At 39.7% G+C, this 16130-nt stretch overlaps 1 protein-coding gene across 1 annotated transcript in view; it reads left to right on the top strand.

Annotated features, from left to right (window-relative positions):
- Positions 1-16130, top strand: part of CDH6 (cadherin 6) — a 125144-nt gene that overhangs the window by 58072 nt on the left and 50942 nt on the right. Inside the window, exon 2 of the mRNA XM_032337708.1 lies at positions 11151-11507. Coding sequence (XP_032193599.1) covers positions 11280-11507 — 228 coding nt within the window. The 5' untranslated portion in view covers positions 11151-11279. The remainder of the gene's footprint in view (positions 1-11150; positions 11508-16130) is intronic.

Here is a 16130-nt window from a genome sequence, read left to right as displayed (position 1 = left end):
ATATATAGAAGAAAAAAAGGTTTTTTTGTTTTGCTCTTTATGTAGGCTGCCTTTTATGATCTTTTGACTTCATGCTTTTTACTGACATTAAATGGCCCAAAGACTGTAGATTATGATACGTGCTATTCTTACACTCCCTAAGATCAGCTCTCTGTAAGCAATGAAGGACCTTACAAAAGGGATACTAGCTCATAATCAATGCTTGTTTACATGGCAACATGGTCAGTGTTTTACATACTGTCTCATATTTAATTTAATTTTTATAACAACCCGTCGAGGCTTATTAATTCGACTGTCTTGATGGGCCTGAAACTTCAAGTGAGAGACCCAGGGGAGACCTGGTCCTCAGTCACTGTCATCTCCTACACCAGGACAGGTAGTGGCTTCTTAAAGGACTAGAGGAATCTGGTGATCAGTTTCAGCAATATGAGAGTAAATGATAATAGTGTGGATTATGCTATTTAAGAGAAAAACTTCCCTAGTTTTGGTAGTGATCATTAATGGGATATGTGCATTTTCTTTCTCCAAAAGATTACAAAGTTATTTTGGGTACCTCTCCTTCTGATTTTTCATAAAGCTACTGGGATAGGGCATATCCCAGGAAGACTGATTTCGTTTTGTTTTTCTAGCAGATTATCAAATGCTTTCCAATATCAATTTTTATGAACACAAGCAGTCAGGGTTTACATTATTAGACAGGAAAAATTGGGATTCTAAAAAAAATAAAGTCTAAAAGTTGGTGGTATATTAAAATTGGAACTAAAAACGCAGTATCATGAAATTTTGTTTTTGTCTACACATTATGCTTTTTCTATTAAAAAGTATTTTTCTGTAGCTTCAAACAATGAAAAGGCCATATTAGTACCATCTGAACATTCTGATCATCTACCACAAAATAAATAAACAGTTGCACGAAATTGAAAAGTGCTTAATTTGATGACTGCAGAACATCAAGTAACAATGCACAATTATTTTGAACAACAACTTCCAGTGGGAATTAGCTTTCCACTGGCCTTCATTGTGTGTCGGTGCCCCATTGTTTATAATTACACATGCACACTGTAACAGCACAGTCGTTAAATTAGAAATTGAACTTCTTTGACAACTGCAGTAAAACTTGACAAAAGATGAATGTGATTTTTTTTTGTTGTTTCCCTTCTTCTTTCACTTATTTAAACATGTATTAATTAACTTGTTCTGGCAAGTGTTTAGTAAACATTGAACAAGGGCATTTCTTTAGTGGTATAATTAAAATTCCCTTTTAAAATGTTTTGCATGATATTTTATGCGCAATTTGACTCAAGTAAACAGAGGTTCTAATTAAAGTTTTCAAATGAAGGCAATCAAAATTGATAAAACATCTAGCAACCCATCCAAGCACATTGTCTTCCTGTCTGTGCAAGTTTAATTTGATGGTCAGTTAAAATTAGCCTGGATTAGTTAAGATGCCACTACCTGCACAGACCTCCTTCGACTTCAGTCAGTCTCAGGGAATAAATCTTTAAACATTGCAGTGCCCCTTTAAGTTGTTATACAGTATTTATTCAATTAAATGTCTTCTAAGTTATTACACCAGGATATTATGAGAAGCATCTAATTTAAGTTATGAATCCTCTGCAAATAAAGTGTTACATAAAACACATTGAAGGAATGAAGCTATCCAAACATCAAGTCAGGGTTCGATTATTTTCTCCCATTATAACTTGATGTAAAGGGTTACACCTCTGTAAACAGTGCTACCCTTTGGGGTGAGAATAGCATGTCGTTTTCAGTGCTAACAGGCAAATGTCCAAAGCACATAAAAACATATAGATCATTAGCCCTTTTTGCTTACTCACGCACTCTCTTTCTCTCTTTCCTGCTCTCCCTTCCCTACCGTGTGTGTGTGTGTGTGTGTGTGTGTGTCTGTGTGTGTCTGTGTGTGTGTGTGTGTGTCTGTGTGTCTATGTATGTGTATCTGTAGTGGGAAAGGTAAAGGGAGATGGAAAAAGAATTCATTTTGCCTGGAATGCACTGATTGACCTGAAGTGAAAGATATTTTAAGGGAAGCTTCAAACTCCCCACCCATAAATTATTCATACATTTTCCTTTTAGTGATGCTGTAAACAACTCCAAAAAGCAAAGCTATAAATATAAGAATTGTTCGTAATTAATAAGTGACTTACTGCCTCTGAAGATCACGGATGTCTCTAATGATCTTTTTTAATTAGCAAGGATTAAAACAGATTCCTTGGGATCATTTCTTCAGACCTCTGGGTTCTGTACCTCAGCTGAACGGAGGTGGGAGCAGACAGTCATCCCCTCTGACTCTGCACCTTAGAACTGAGCCACTCTGTTCTTCTATTTAAAAAAAAAAAAAAAATGTATAGAAATTTTAAAAAGCAAAATAAAATGTAACCCTGACTCCAGGGGACCTCTGACTAATGCGGGGATTTACTTAGCAATTCTGTGGGGCTCTTCCACTAAGCTACCTTTCCAATCTGCCTTTTATATATTATTATAGTCAAAAATGGGGTAGTTGAGACTCCATGTAATACTGCTTTGTTTTATTTCTTCATTTCTGGGGAACGTGAAAGAGAAACCAGGTGTTATTTACTGTTGCCTCCATTGAAACCCCGAAATTCACTATTCCCCATTTGAAGATGAGGAAATTGAAGGACATCTTGTCAAGTCACTTGTCGACCCCCCCAAGACCAACAAGTACTGACGCTAGCTCCAAACCGGTGAACCGGCTGGAGTGTGCACCTGCAGCCCCGATGCCGGCCTGGCCCCGGCACTGGCACACTGGCCCCAGTTAGGTACACACGAGCTCAGAGAGACAGAGAAGCTTGCCAGAAATAAAATGGGAAGAGAAATACAATGGGACCCCAAACCCAGCCCTTCTCAAAGCCCCCATAACAACGTTTCACAGTCACGGTGCTCAGATTTATTCTACAAACCTGTGCTTTCTCAAACACTCAGGAGAATGTGGGCCTTTTCTTCCTGATGCTGGGTCAGCATTAGGAATATTCGCTGCTGGATTCGCCACAACGTAATACCCTCAAGGGCTGCAGAGAATCCTTTTGTTCGTCCTGACAGTCCTGAGTCCTCCTGTCATTAATTCAGGCACCTAGTCATTCTTAGGCTCAGTCGCCTTGCACTCCCCGTGCGTGTGCTTCCGCCACACATGCTTGTCTGCGGTCCCTGTGCGCCACTGCTGCTCTGGGCACAGGAACACAGAGCCTCCCTCTCCCCCAGGCCGGTCCCTGACTCCATCCTCTCCGTCTTCAGCTCCTCTGCTGGCTGTCGGTAGCCACCCTCTCTGCCCCTTTCCGCCGCCCCCTCCTGCTAACACGGGTACCCCAGCCTCCAGCACTCCTCACACTATCCCTTTAATTTGCTGGGGATTTAGAAACCTGGTGATAAATTAGTTCAACTTTTGTCTGAAATGAGAGTAAATAAAACCTAGATGCTATATCCACGAGCAAAATACAAATGTGATAGTGAAAGTTATAGCTAAGAAGTTGTCGTTAGATTAGCGGGGCTCAGTCCAGCTTTGGCCAGCCGCTGGCTGGGCGTCCTCGGGCACAGAACCCAGGCCCTCTACACCTGCGTTGCTCATCTCTAAGGCAGCGGATAAGGACGACAGTCTCCGTCTCGGAGGACTGTAGTTTAAGACTTCCAAGTTGGTAGAGCACAGAGCTAACCTTTGTTTGCTGTTCTTACTTAGCTCATACACTCTGTCACAACTATTTTTACCTCTAGAAACCTGTGTTGCTCTTTCAATTTTAGGGAAGTCGCCAAGACTCCATTCTAAGGTCACAACTGTACTGAGCACTGATCAGTGCTGTGACTCCTCAGGGTAGGGTCAGAGCAAGGACTGCGGAGTCTGTACCGAGGCTATGATCTGCTTTTATTACACACTCGGGGTGTGACCTGGAAGGAGTTTCTCCACCTCTCCGAGCTTCGAGCTTCGGTTTCTCCTCTGCCGAAATGATGAGATTAGCCACCTCGCAGAATGGGCATGAGAATTAGATGACAACATGTTTGTGGTGTCCTTAGCCCAGCGCTCGCCCATAGTAAGGTCAGGGATGGAACACGGCAAATTCACCAGTGTTATTATTTATGAGTTAGACTTCATGTCATCAACAAAAAAATTTAGACATTATAGCAGGAAAAATAAATGCACCTCCACTCCTCATAACATTTTGCACCAGTATGAGCCTTTAAAAATCATCTGCGATCTACCAAGTTTCACAGTGGTTTATTGATAAACCCAACCACGTGACTCCTTTTACAATTTAATAAATTTAAAACTGTTTTGAACTCCTCACATGCACTAAGGAACCCTTGGCTCCTGCCGGCCTATAGTTCTAGCCGATACTCTTGGGCTGCCCTTTCACTGAGCTATTGGAAGAACAGCAAACTCACTGAAACAGCTCACACTGACGGGCAAGCGGGTTTTGACATCTTTCCTTCTTACTGAAGCTTCATTTCCTAAATGGCTATGCATCCCAAAGAATTAATGGAGCAGCCAAAGAGCCAGCCTAATTTACAAGAGGGTGTAATATGAAACCAAGTCTTTCATACATTCCTGCAACGTATAGACATATAGTTTGCTACAGAAACTGTTTAAAATTCATGCTATGAATATCTAATTAAAGGTGTAGAGTGCATTCTCTTCTCCTTCATTTCCCTGAGTAAATCTTTTGGGGAAAGACGGCATCCCCAAGCCCAGACACCCTCAGGAGCCAGGCAATATGCCTAAAGGAGTGAAGCAAGCAATTGAATGGCTTCGCTAAGGACTGGTGGGGAAGAGACTACAGTGCTCTAGGAGGAGCTCCCTCCACTCCAGAAATTTAAAGAAAAAGTCACCAGAACATCTGATGTTTCAAGTTAGTCCAGAAATGAGTAAGCCCAGATTTTTAAAGGGCGGCTGGTTTCAGTTTAATTGTAAAAGGCAAGACAAGAAATGCATAAGACGCAAACTCTGCCCTAGGATGCCCAATGTGTGTCCTCTACTAAGACTCCTTTTTTTTTTTTTTTAAACAGTGTAGGTCATTGTGGCCATCTTAATATATCTTAATATTAAGACCTCACATGAATTCATTCATCTTATGCTCACAGCTGTTCTATGGAATAGGTACCGTTAATATAATAATATCGTTCCATTTTATAGACAAACAAATTGAGACACGCACTGATCCCCAGCCAGTACTGAGTAGGGTTGAACTTCTAATCCAGATGCATGGTGCACCATACTCTGATACTTTCTTACACGATAAAACAGCTTGGATTTTTTTCCCCACATGGAAAAATGACCTTTGTCTTTATCCTCTGATTCAAGTTTCATTAAAAAAAAATTTTTTTGTTCCAAATGGGTATTTCAAGTCAACAAATATTCCTTGAGCCTCAACTACACATAAAATTCCGTTTTATGTGCTGTAACACATTTGACTTTATCTTCATTAATGCAATGTGGGGAATATGATTTTAGAATGAGGGTAATACTGTTAAAATAGCTTCATCTGGAAATACATCAGTTTGCAAACAGATTGGCATATTATCCACAAATATAAACATTTACAAAAAAAAATCAGGCATCATTTGATAGCTGTTGCCATAATGATTCATTGGCACAAGAGAAATGCTACGTGATGAGAGATGCCAAAGCTGTTTGACACATTTCAATGGAGTTCATTACACACACGAAACAGAACCAATTTTACTCAACAGTGACTTTGACATTTACAGAAAAATGAAATGGAAGTTTAGAAATGAAGACTTCATGTGAAATCTCTACCAAAAATTGTAAATTGGTTCCCCTTATGCCACCATTTCCAGAAGATCAGCCACGTTCTATGGACTTTTTATTCGTAGCAGGTGGCAACTTATTCAAAATAAAGTTTCTCGGGACATCAGATAATTGATCTTGAACAAACTTAATTGGTTGTAAAACTCTTCTCTTGGAATAAAGAACATCTATATTTTTAAATATTTACTTGTAGAAAAGCATGTGTACCTTTGGCTTCACTCTGTTTAGTTCATCCTGACTTCACAGTTCTGCTTCTTGAATTTGTTAGGTTTTAGTGAAGTAAATACCAACTTCATCAACATCACACCCAAAGACTATGGGACTAGAGCAATTTCAGGCTTAGAGTTGGAATACAATAGAGTTGAGAGAAATGTTAAATAGTTGTAAATAATAACCAGTTGTTTTCTACTCCATTAATGATATCATGTGAGAAAATGTATCAAAACTTAACAAGGGATTTATAACACATATTCTAAAGCATTGCTATTGGGGTATGCCAATGGGTTAGGATGACTTATGTGTAGATGGTATTTTCAGAAACGTTTTTTGTGAGCAACATTGGGCAAAATACCTTGCTGCCGCATTTATATGCAACACCATTTATTTGAGAAAACAATTTCCTACCAGATTTTAAAACCTTCTCTTACTATGATAAATGGTTAAAGTATATTAATAATGTTGCTTTATTGAATGCTTACTGTGCTTTGAATGCCCAAGTTAAGGCTCTGCATACCAAAAAACGAATGCACTTGGTTTAATTTGTAAGCCTAGATGGCATTATAGTATCATTGCTCTGATTAGAATTAATCAAGAATACCAGAACAAATGTATGCTAAGTCTGAATTCTAAACTTTAAAGTCATTATATTGCTTTTAAGTCTGCCTAATATTTACTTATTTGTTTGCCTGTAAATAGTATAATAAAATCAGTATCTCAAAACCAGATAACACAGTTGAGTCATTCAGACTGTTATCAAACATAAGTCACTAGAGAAGCAATTCAATCAATAGAGAAGTTTCCTAATTAGCATATTAATTATTTGCAAATAAAAGGTGATTCCAAAGTACTCCAGGGAACTCGAAGACATTGTAGTTTGTTTTCTCATTCTGTATATCCCTAAGAAAGATTTTTACACTGTTAATTTCCAGTAATCTAAAGGATAAGGTTTTGCTAATCAAAGGAGAACTTTAGCCCAGCTTCTGCATTCTTACATATTCTAAACTGGTAGATCATGAATTAATGAGGCCTAGGTTCCTCCTAAATATGCATTAAATAAAAGCTGGACTTGACTATGTACTCTTGTGAAGATGAAGTACATATGCGTAGTGGCTGCCAGGGAAATAAAGTTGCAAAGTATGCAATTATCAACGCTATATGGGTCTTGCCCCACTATCCATAAACATCTTAATTACCTTCTACACATCACTAAAAAGGAGCTTCTGTAAAGATTCAAACTATTTTTCTAGACCAGCAACTTTTGCATATCAAATTTCAGAGCATACAAATGATTGCCTCTATGAAACAGAAATTCCCTCCAAAAAGCTAGATGCCCGGAAAAAAAAAAAAAAAAGTAGAGACGTGATCTATTAAGTAATCTTTTAAGTCTGTTGCTAAACTGTTATTAGGCTGCAATTAGGCAGCTCAAGGTTGATGTTTACAGTTTTTGATATTTCCAACTGATTTGCTCTTAGTGCCATGAGGAGGTAGGGGCGAAAGTTACTGTATCTACTTTGTTTAGCCTTCTTCCCTCCTACTCTCTAATTTTCTGATTCTTTCCTGATTGACTATCATTGAATACCTGCTGTTCTAAAATTCAGTATCTATGCATGCCTACTTCCTTGTCCTTCTGGTTTACTTTTTGACATCTACGAAATGAGCCAGCATAGCTGATTACTACTTGCCATGTGGTTCCCCTATATTTTGATTGCTCACAAGTCAGCAGCTTTCCCATATTGGTCAAAGTGGTGCTATTTTGCCCAAAGTGGCCTGTGGCCATCCCACATCCTAAGGATCCTATTTTTTTATATCTAAGGTTATGCTCAGAATATTTTTTTTCATTGCATATTGTTTAGGTTAAGTAAAATGTAAAATACATGTACATCACTCATTTCAACTTCAAACTCTTCCCCTATATAAGAAAATAATCATAACATGTTAATAAAGACATGTTTGTCCGATGCATTTTTACAAGGTCAAAATTGCTACTGTAAAGCTAGTTCTGATTTTTTTTTTCACACAAATAAAGTAAAGATGATTTTTAAAACCTTAACCTAACAAAAGGGAAAGGGAGAAAAACAGATTCTATGAATGAGTCCATCCTCCTGTTGAACTTTCCTTTTTGCTCACATTCTTCATGCCATCCGTGGGCATAAAGTTCCCACCTTTCCAGTTTTTACACTATTACTGTGAAATCCTGAACTGAAGTCTACGCAGAGGAAAACGATTAGTAAACGGCATAATTCTGATTTTTAAAGTGCTTCTATTTTTTAATTTTAAGAAAATTTGACTCACTCAGAAATGCTTCTAGGAAAATAAAGTATTCAAGCATAAGAGGGACAACTATGCTATCTTTTGTAGACTTTTGCGGGATGCTGTAGGTGGATTCTCCATATGCACTACGTCGTAAGAACAGTAACAGCAGTAGTAACAACAGTTATAAAAATAATGGCGGCTGATACTTATTAATACCTGTCTAAGGGGCCGGCGCTATTATAAGTGCTTTGCACATGATGGCTTAATCCTTACAGCACCCTATGAGGTAGTTACTGTCATGATCCTCATTTACAGAGAAAGAAATTAAGGCCGGATGAGACCGAGCATTTTCCCAAATTCAAAGCAACTAACGGACAGAGCCTGGATTTAAACGCAGCCAGTCTGGCTCCAGCATTGATATAACCTTCACCACTATGCTGTCCTGCCCATTCCAAAGTCTTAAATGAGAACTGCTAAGTTATAGATTCAACAGTTCAGAGTTCGTCGGAGTTTTTAAACTTGAATTTCACAGAGAAGTCTGTCCCTCTCGAAAGCTAACACTAAATATGAGTGGATCATAGTAATTTTAGTAATTTCGCATATTGAGTTTTTAACAAGGACACACCCTGCCAAGTTGATACAAAACGAGCTGGGTTATAGCAAATCTAGATGTTCTAGCATACTCGGAAACACTGCTTAAATTAGCATCCCTTTAGAAGCTCATTACCAACTAAGCAAAAAAAAAAAAAGAAAAAGAAAGAAAAGAAATCCTTGACATTTTGGTATCTGTGATATTAAAAAGAACTAATATTTAATATTCAAGTGGCAACAGCTTGTAGAGTTTCCACACAACACCCACAGGGATCGATTTTTCTTTAAAATGGCCTTTAAGAGTCTGCCTTTTAAACAGCTGACACCTCCATTCTCTGAATCCTCTTTCCTGCCAGCACCATGGGGCACACACTGAGGGTAGCAGCAGACATGTAATTCTTCACGGCAGGACTTGTCTGTGCAAATAATGGAGAATATGAGAAATTAGGAAAAATGTAATTTCCACTGAATCAACCTCAGTGTAATCTCTGCTACTAAAAATGAATAGATGTCTTTAGAGGGCTTTTCTCCATATGCTCCCTCAATCCCCTTTACATACCATCCGCGAGAAAAGAGGACTTGTCATGGCCTAATTGATCATCAGTGATTCCACACCTGTACCAAGGCCACCTCATGACAAGTTACGGTTGCCTGGAGTTTTGCCAGCATGACTAATTGTCACAGTACTAATTTACTCACCTGTGGAATTTTCAACTTCCCCATCCTGCTGTCAAGAAGATGCATAGTAATAGAATAAAGGTTTAAAAATGCTGAACGCTATGAAACATTTCACTGATAGTCCAGTAGAAAGCTTTCATGAAAAAAAAAAAAGAAAGAAAGAAACTTTCCTGAGACCTTGTGTTTGGTGGCTATGATTACTCATTGCTGGGATTAAAAAATAAAAATTCTGGTCATATATACATTTACCTGGTAGAATAATAGAAGACAAGTGAACACATTATTCTGACATAGAGGAAAAAAAAAAACGGATCAGATTACCTAAAACATGTTTCTTTTGTCTACATTTACTTAGCAAACATACTAAAGTTAATTACTATTATGTTCTACATTACAAAGCACTTCATTATTTAAGGAAATATTTTTTTCCATACCGGACCATACAAAGAAGAAGTAATTTGTTGGATTTTTTTCAAGAAATGTGGGAAAGTCTAGGATGGAGATAGAGGTATGTGTTACCCTAATTACATGAAATAGTAAACCACATGGTAACGTCTTTGTTAGACAATCTGGCCCAAGGATTTTTTTTTAATGTGAGATTAGGTTCTTGAAAATTAATATTTGTCCTGGAAAATTAGTACACACAAGTATAGTAGCTGACTTTTCTGGAGATCCTGTAGTCAACTGCATTTGCTGTGATACTGAGCTGTATTTGATGCACCTGTGAAAATCACACAGAAATTGTATGACCAATTTTTATATGTATGCTTGCCTGCTTATGATACAAGTAAACTTTAGAGATGAAAGCCCAGGATTTCCTAAAGAAATTTAAATAAAATTGCTCATTTCATTCCTGTCTTCTGTTATATATAAATTCTGTAGGTTGCTCATTCCCCCATCCTATAGTGTTATTAGGTCAGATGATGGGGGAAAAAGCTTCCGGGTCAAGTTTGAGAAACTCTGTATTAAATGTAGGCTTGCATCACTGTTACAAAATTTCACTTCAGAAACTTCAGTATGCTAGCATGCATTGGGAAGAGAAACAACGTGTGGTCTTTTCCAATGGAACTTGACCCAGACCTGTCTCCCCCAACACATCTGTGAAGCCAAGAGTCTGAACGGACTCTGCCTTGACGGGCTGACGCATCACAGGTACTCAGTACCTTCTAGCGAAACTTCAACATTACCCACTTTCAATCGAACTGAAAGTGTGTGTGATATTCTTTGCCTCCGACTTGTTCATGAGGATAAATATGCAAATGGAATCCGAAACACAGACTCGTTTCTTCTAACCAGATCTCAGCCCACCTACTCGAGAGGAAAAAAGAGTAGTGAAATAATCCACTCTGGCATGTTGACCTACAGCAACGCAATGACTTAAAAATAGGATTTTTAAGTGATAGAAAAGGAGAAGGGAAACAGCAGCTTCCGACTCGGCACATGCCTTCCACTTAGCGTGTCTGAAAGAACGTTTTCCTCATTTCACAATTGATAGCCAACTTATTTTTGTTGTTTTGCGATTCAAATTTCTGTCCTCTTTTTCCAGAGCTTATTTGCTCTGACGCTGAATTTTAAGCATCTCTAAAAATGTTTGATATGTTATTATTCTTTCCAGATACCTTCTGAGAGCCAAGCGAAGCACATTAAGGAAGAAAGGAAGAATGATGCTGGAAACAGTGCCCTGAGCAAAGCCACTTCACGGAGCAGGGTACCCACCACCCAGAGAGCGGACTGAGTCATCAGAATGAGAACTTACCGGTACTTCTTGCTACTCTTTTGGGTTGGTCAGCCCTACCCAACTTTTTCAAGCCCGTTATCTAAGAGGACTAGTGGTTTCCCGGCAAAGAAAAGGGCCCTGGAGCTCTCTGGAAACAGCAAAAATGAGCTGAGCCGTTCGAAAAGGAGTTGGATGTGGAATCAGTTCTTTCTCCTGGAGGAATATACGGGATCCGATTATCAGTACGTGGGCAAGGTAGGATTCCACTGGGCACTTTGACGTTCTGGTTTTAAAGCCTGAAGAAATTACTTCTAATAAATAGGGGGGATGTGAACTATTCCCCAGTACAGTAAGAATTGTTGCTTCTCTGGTAAGACTTTTTTTTTTTTTTCACTTGAGTAGTTTCGGGACGAAGACTGTAGCAAGAAGTTGAGAAATGTTAGCAATGTAACAAAGAAAGAAACGCTTCCGTTGAGAAAGAAACGCCCACAACCATCCACATAGGATTATCATAAATCCTTTAATTTTTACTTTAGCTTGAAAAATGTGGTCTGGCTATTCTATCAAGTAGGATGTATTAAAAATAGGAATAGAGCGATTAAGCTGTAAGGGAAGGAAGGTTCCTTTTTTCTCGTTCTGAAAGCAAACATTTTGAGCGTCAGTCCTTTGGCCAGGTTCAAATTAACTACTTCTTAACACGGCTCTCCGACCGTGCCATCCTTTCCGTGACCAAATGGAGTCCTTTGTCCTCAAAAGCCACCACCTGCCTCCGATTTGGTTGCTGTACTATTGCTGCTGCTGTGGGGTTTGTCTCGTCTCAAATAAATGAGCAAGAGCCAGGCATTCAAAAGCTTGTGATTTAATTGCGGCAAGGTTCACAAGAGAGAAAAATGGCTATGAAGGGGTGCTATTTCCAAATATCATCTGACCATTTTATTGACTCTAGAAAGTAGAATGAGGAGGCATCACTTGTGATAGCCCTCAGAGATTACTGGAGCCGAGTCAGGGAAACAGCTCGGTTCTACTGTCTTCATGCGTTTCTCAGAAATTTTATCATCAGTTACATTCTTGCTGCAGACGATCTGCATACTGCAATGATGGGGAAAAAAATAGAGACACAGAGTTGTACTTTGTAGGTTCTGTGTTTCAAAATATAGTATTGGTAAGAAGAGTAATTGTCACATACCCTTCATACAGAGAATGAACATAATGGAAATGATAAGATGTCTTTGTTTATGATTACAGCTATGATTTTGAAATGGCTACATCAGGTAGCATGAATTTTGCAGATTCCAAGGGCTGCATGTTCACATTTCAATCTGTTACCAAATATCCCTAAATAAGAAGGTGTGAATATTCTCTTTAAGTATTAACCACTCCAAATGAAGGAAAACCATCCATAGCTTGGGCTGAGGTAACCAGGCATTGTTCCAATGAATGAATTATTAATGTGGTCTAAAGTAGGAGAGGAAGTATTCTGTGAAGGGGTGAACATCAACACTGATCCCCAAGGGGTTAGCCTTGTATTTGATGTGAAATCCACACGCTGTGTGAAGGCTGAAGAAAGATAGTCCCCTTCTTTATACTTTACCCCATTTCCTTGTGAAATCTGACAGGCAGGAACTATATTCATAGAGTAATGGTTGTAAATAATGATAATCATCTTACAATCTTTAAAACACTTTCTACAATGCAAATAACACTATTGTCATAGAAGATTAAATTGTTTTAAATGCTTTGTCTAAATAATTGAGCCCCCTGCCTTTTTTTTTTTCCTTTCTGCTTTTTCTTCTAAAGTTGTGATGTCAGTTGTTATCAAAACTACTTGAGTTCTTAAAGAAAGGCTAGGATATTTCAGGATACTAGAAGCGGAAATAGATAAAACTGCACCAAAATCAGTTTTACCATGATGATTGTGAGAGGTAATATTGCCACGAGGAAAAGTTTCTCGAGCTGTGGACTCAAGCCGATAGATCTGAGGCCCCATCGATGCCCTGCCATTCGTGTGGCCCAGGGCAGGTTGTTAACCTGCCCAGGCTTTTGTTTCTTCATCTAGAAAATGCAGGCAGCAGTGCCAACCTCATGGAGTGGCAGCCTCATTAAAGTGAGAAAGAACTAGGGACTGACACACAGTAGGTGCATAAAGATGTTCTTAATATGGGTGAGAATACCCATTGGATACGCTCTTAATAATAATCTATCTGTAATGCACTGAAGCAGAGTATTGATTTCTGTATCATTGCAGAAGTAAAAGGAGGAAATTACGGGATCTCTCAGTGGGTGAAAAATGTAGAGGATGGTGGCAAAACTCCCTTCCCAATTTGCAGAGCTTCCATGCCACCAGGTGGAGGTAGATATTTTATTGGCAGCTAGATGTATTTCCCTACCTCACCCCCACCTTCTTGAAAGGGTGACACATAAAGGAGTATCTGTTGGAAAAAAATAAATAAGGCAACGGCAATCATTGAAGTAGTTATGGTCCCCACATGGCTATGACAGATGTGTAAAGAGGTGTTTTTGCTCTGTTAATAATAGGGCATGTCCCCAAATCAATCTTTGGCGTTATGTTTTATCAACATGAGAAAGGATTTGAGTGTAATGTGTTTTTAGCACAATTAAAAATAGACCCAAAAAAGTTTGAGTTAAAAAAAAAAAGTTTGTTGTTCACGTGGCAACAAGTTGGTCCACTTTTAAAAAGCTCTGAAACAAAACAGACATCTGATGCTGGGAAGTGGATTCACAAGGTTAAGAAATTTTTGGAACAGGACGAGAAAAAACAAGATTAGACTGCAGCAGAGGTTCCAAAACATTCTTGGTTCACAGAGCCCTTCTTATCTCAAGAATTGTTTTCACAGTGCGCTTAGGACGCAAGAAATAGATCCAAACACCTTAATAGGTATTTATATTCTAAAAAATAAGTAGCTCTTTGAAAAAAAAAATACACAGCAATTAATAGAAAAAATAACCCCAGTTCCTTACTTACAGAATGTGGGCATCTGCTGGGCACTGTACAACTTCTAAGATTGGACACTGCCCCTCGTTTCCTTTCCATATTGATTTTGCACTCTACTCACTTAACACAAATACTATGCGGAACCCAGCTTTACAGACATAGGACATCATCGAAAGGAGTGTAGCACCACCTACTGTTGAAACTGTGAACTACCCTGAACTAGTAATTCACAAGGAGTCTGACAGAGCCCAAGTGTTTCTGCATTTCCCTTGAAATTTAAAAATGCTTCCTGGTACCAGGGTGGGCTCCCCAGGATGCCTCGGTATGCGCTCTGGAAAGCCCTGGACTGTAGCTGTGTGGGCACTTAAAGGTGTACAAAGACCAACAGAACTTTAAAACAAGCGATTAGGGCGCCTGGGTGGCTCAGTGGGTTAAGCCACTGCCTTCGGCTCAGGTCATGATCTCAGGGTCCTGGAATCGAGTCCCGCATCAGGCTCTCCGCTCAGCAGGGGGCCTGCTTCCCTCTCTCTCTCTCTCTCTCTCTGCCTGCCTCTCCGTCTACTTGTGATCTCTCTTTGTCAAATAAATAAATAAATAAATAAATAATAAAACAAGCGATTAGCCTAATTAAATAACAATTACTTTGAGTCTGTCCTTGGGGCCTGAAAGGAGAAAGATTGATCTGTACTTGGAAGGCACAGAAGCTTTAACAGAAGAAAAGTCATGCCCCTGAGCAAGTAGCGCTTCAAGTGGAAGAAAGAAGTCTTTACACGATAAAAGTATCTGTTTCTGTTTTATCTGTGTTCACTGGTTTCCATGATCTGTGGGAAGTCTCTAGGGTTGACCGTGATGAAGGGGGAGTGAGGAAAACGTGAGAATGGGCGGGAGAAAAGGGCTGTCAGGTGTCAAAGGAGAAAAGAGGGAGGGTCACAGCGCAACCGAGGAGCAGAAGACAGACCACTGAGGCTAGGCTAACGATAAAGTGAAGAGACAAGATAACGCTTAAAACATGGAACACAAGCCAAGGCAACAAGACATCCCGCCTCTAGCCTTCTGAATGCTCCCCAGCATTTCACTGTGTCCTGCGGCCGTAAGATAAACGCAGAAACGTGAACTCAGCCGGGCGGAGGCCGGAAGGAGACACTTCCTGTGAGTAAGAGTGGGGAAGGCCGATTCTACTGAAATATTGACAACCCAGATTCTGATTTATGAGAAAAGTCTCAGCACCTCTACTCACCTTAAAATGGTGGTGGTGGGTCTGGGTAACAGGAAAGGAAAGAGTTGTCCTGTACTCGGTAAGAGCTTGTGGGCTTAAGAAACAGATCCACATACAGATGGTGGTTTTTCTAAAATGCCGGACCGTCTGGGGCAACTTTTAGCTGATTTAGCATAGGCAGCACCTGTGTCACCAGGGCGCTTCTTGGAAATGCAGAATCTTGGGCCCTCCCTGAGATCTATGGAATCGTACTCTGCATTTCAATGAGAGCCCCCAGTGAATTGTATGCATATTAACGTCTGAAGAGTAGAGGCTTTTAAAAATACCTTGGCCCTGGTCTCACCTTCCCAGAGATTCTGTCTCACTTGGTTTTTGATTATTGATGATTCTAATATGCGCTGGCATTTGAGAATCACGGCCTTGGCAGCGTACGATGGCAGTGATTAGAACAAATCGTGGCATGTTCAGTGATGAAGTGGGCGTCCAGGAAGTACTGCTGGACACAGGAAGGAGAGGGGCCAGCTGGGCTTGGGGCTGAGCAGAGCTTCCCCCAGGAGGTGATAATGTTGGAAGCACTCTTAAAGGAGCAGCAGGTGTGAGCGCACACCGCAGAGGGAGAATTAGCAGGACTTCCCAATTTATTAGATGCAGAGAAGTTCGAAGAGTCGGGGATTTCAAGATTGGACAGTCAGGAGAGTGGAAGTGTCGC

Source organism: Mustela erminea, chromosome 3 (genome assembly GCF_009829155.1).
Source record: "Mustela erminea isolate mMusErm1 chromosome 3, mMusErm1.Pri, whole genome shotgun sequence".
Lineage (NCBI taxonomy): Eukaryota > Metazoa > Chordata > Mammalia > Carnivora > Mustelidae > Mustela > Mustela erminea.
The sequence above is the reverse complement of the archived record's forward strand: the minus strand, read 5'-3'. Positions and strand labels throughout refer to the sequence as shown.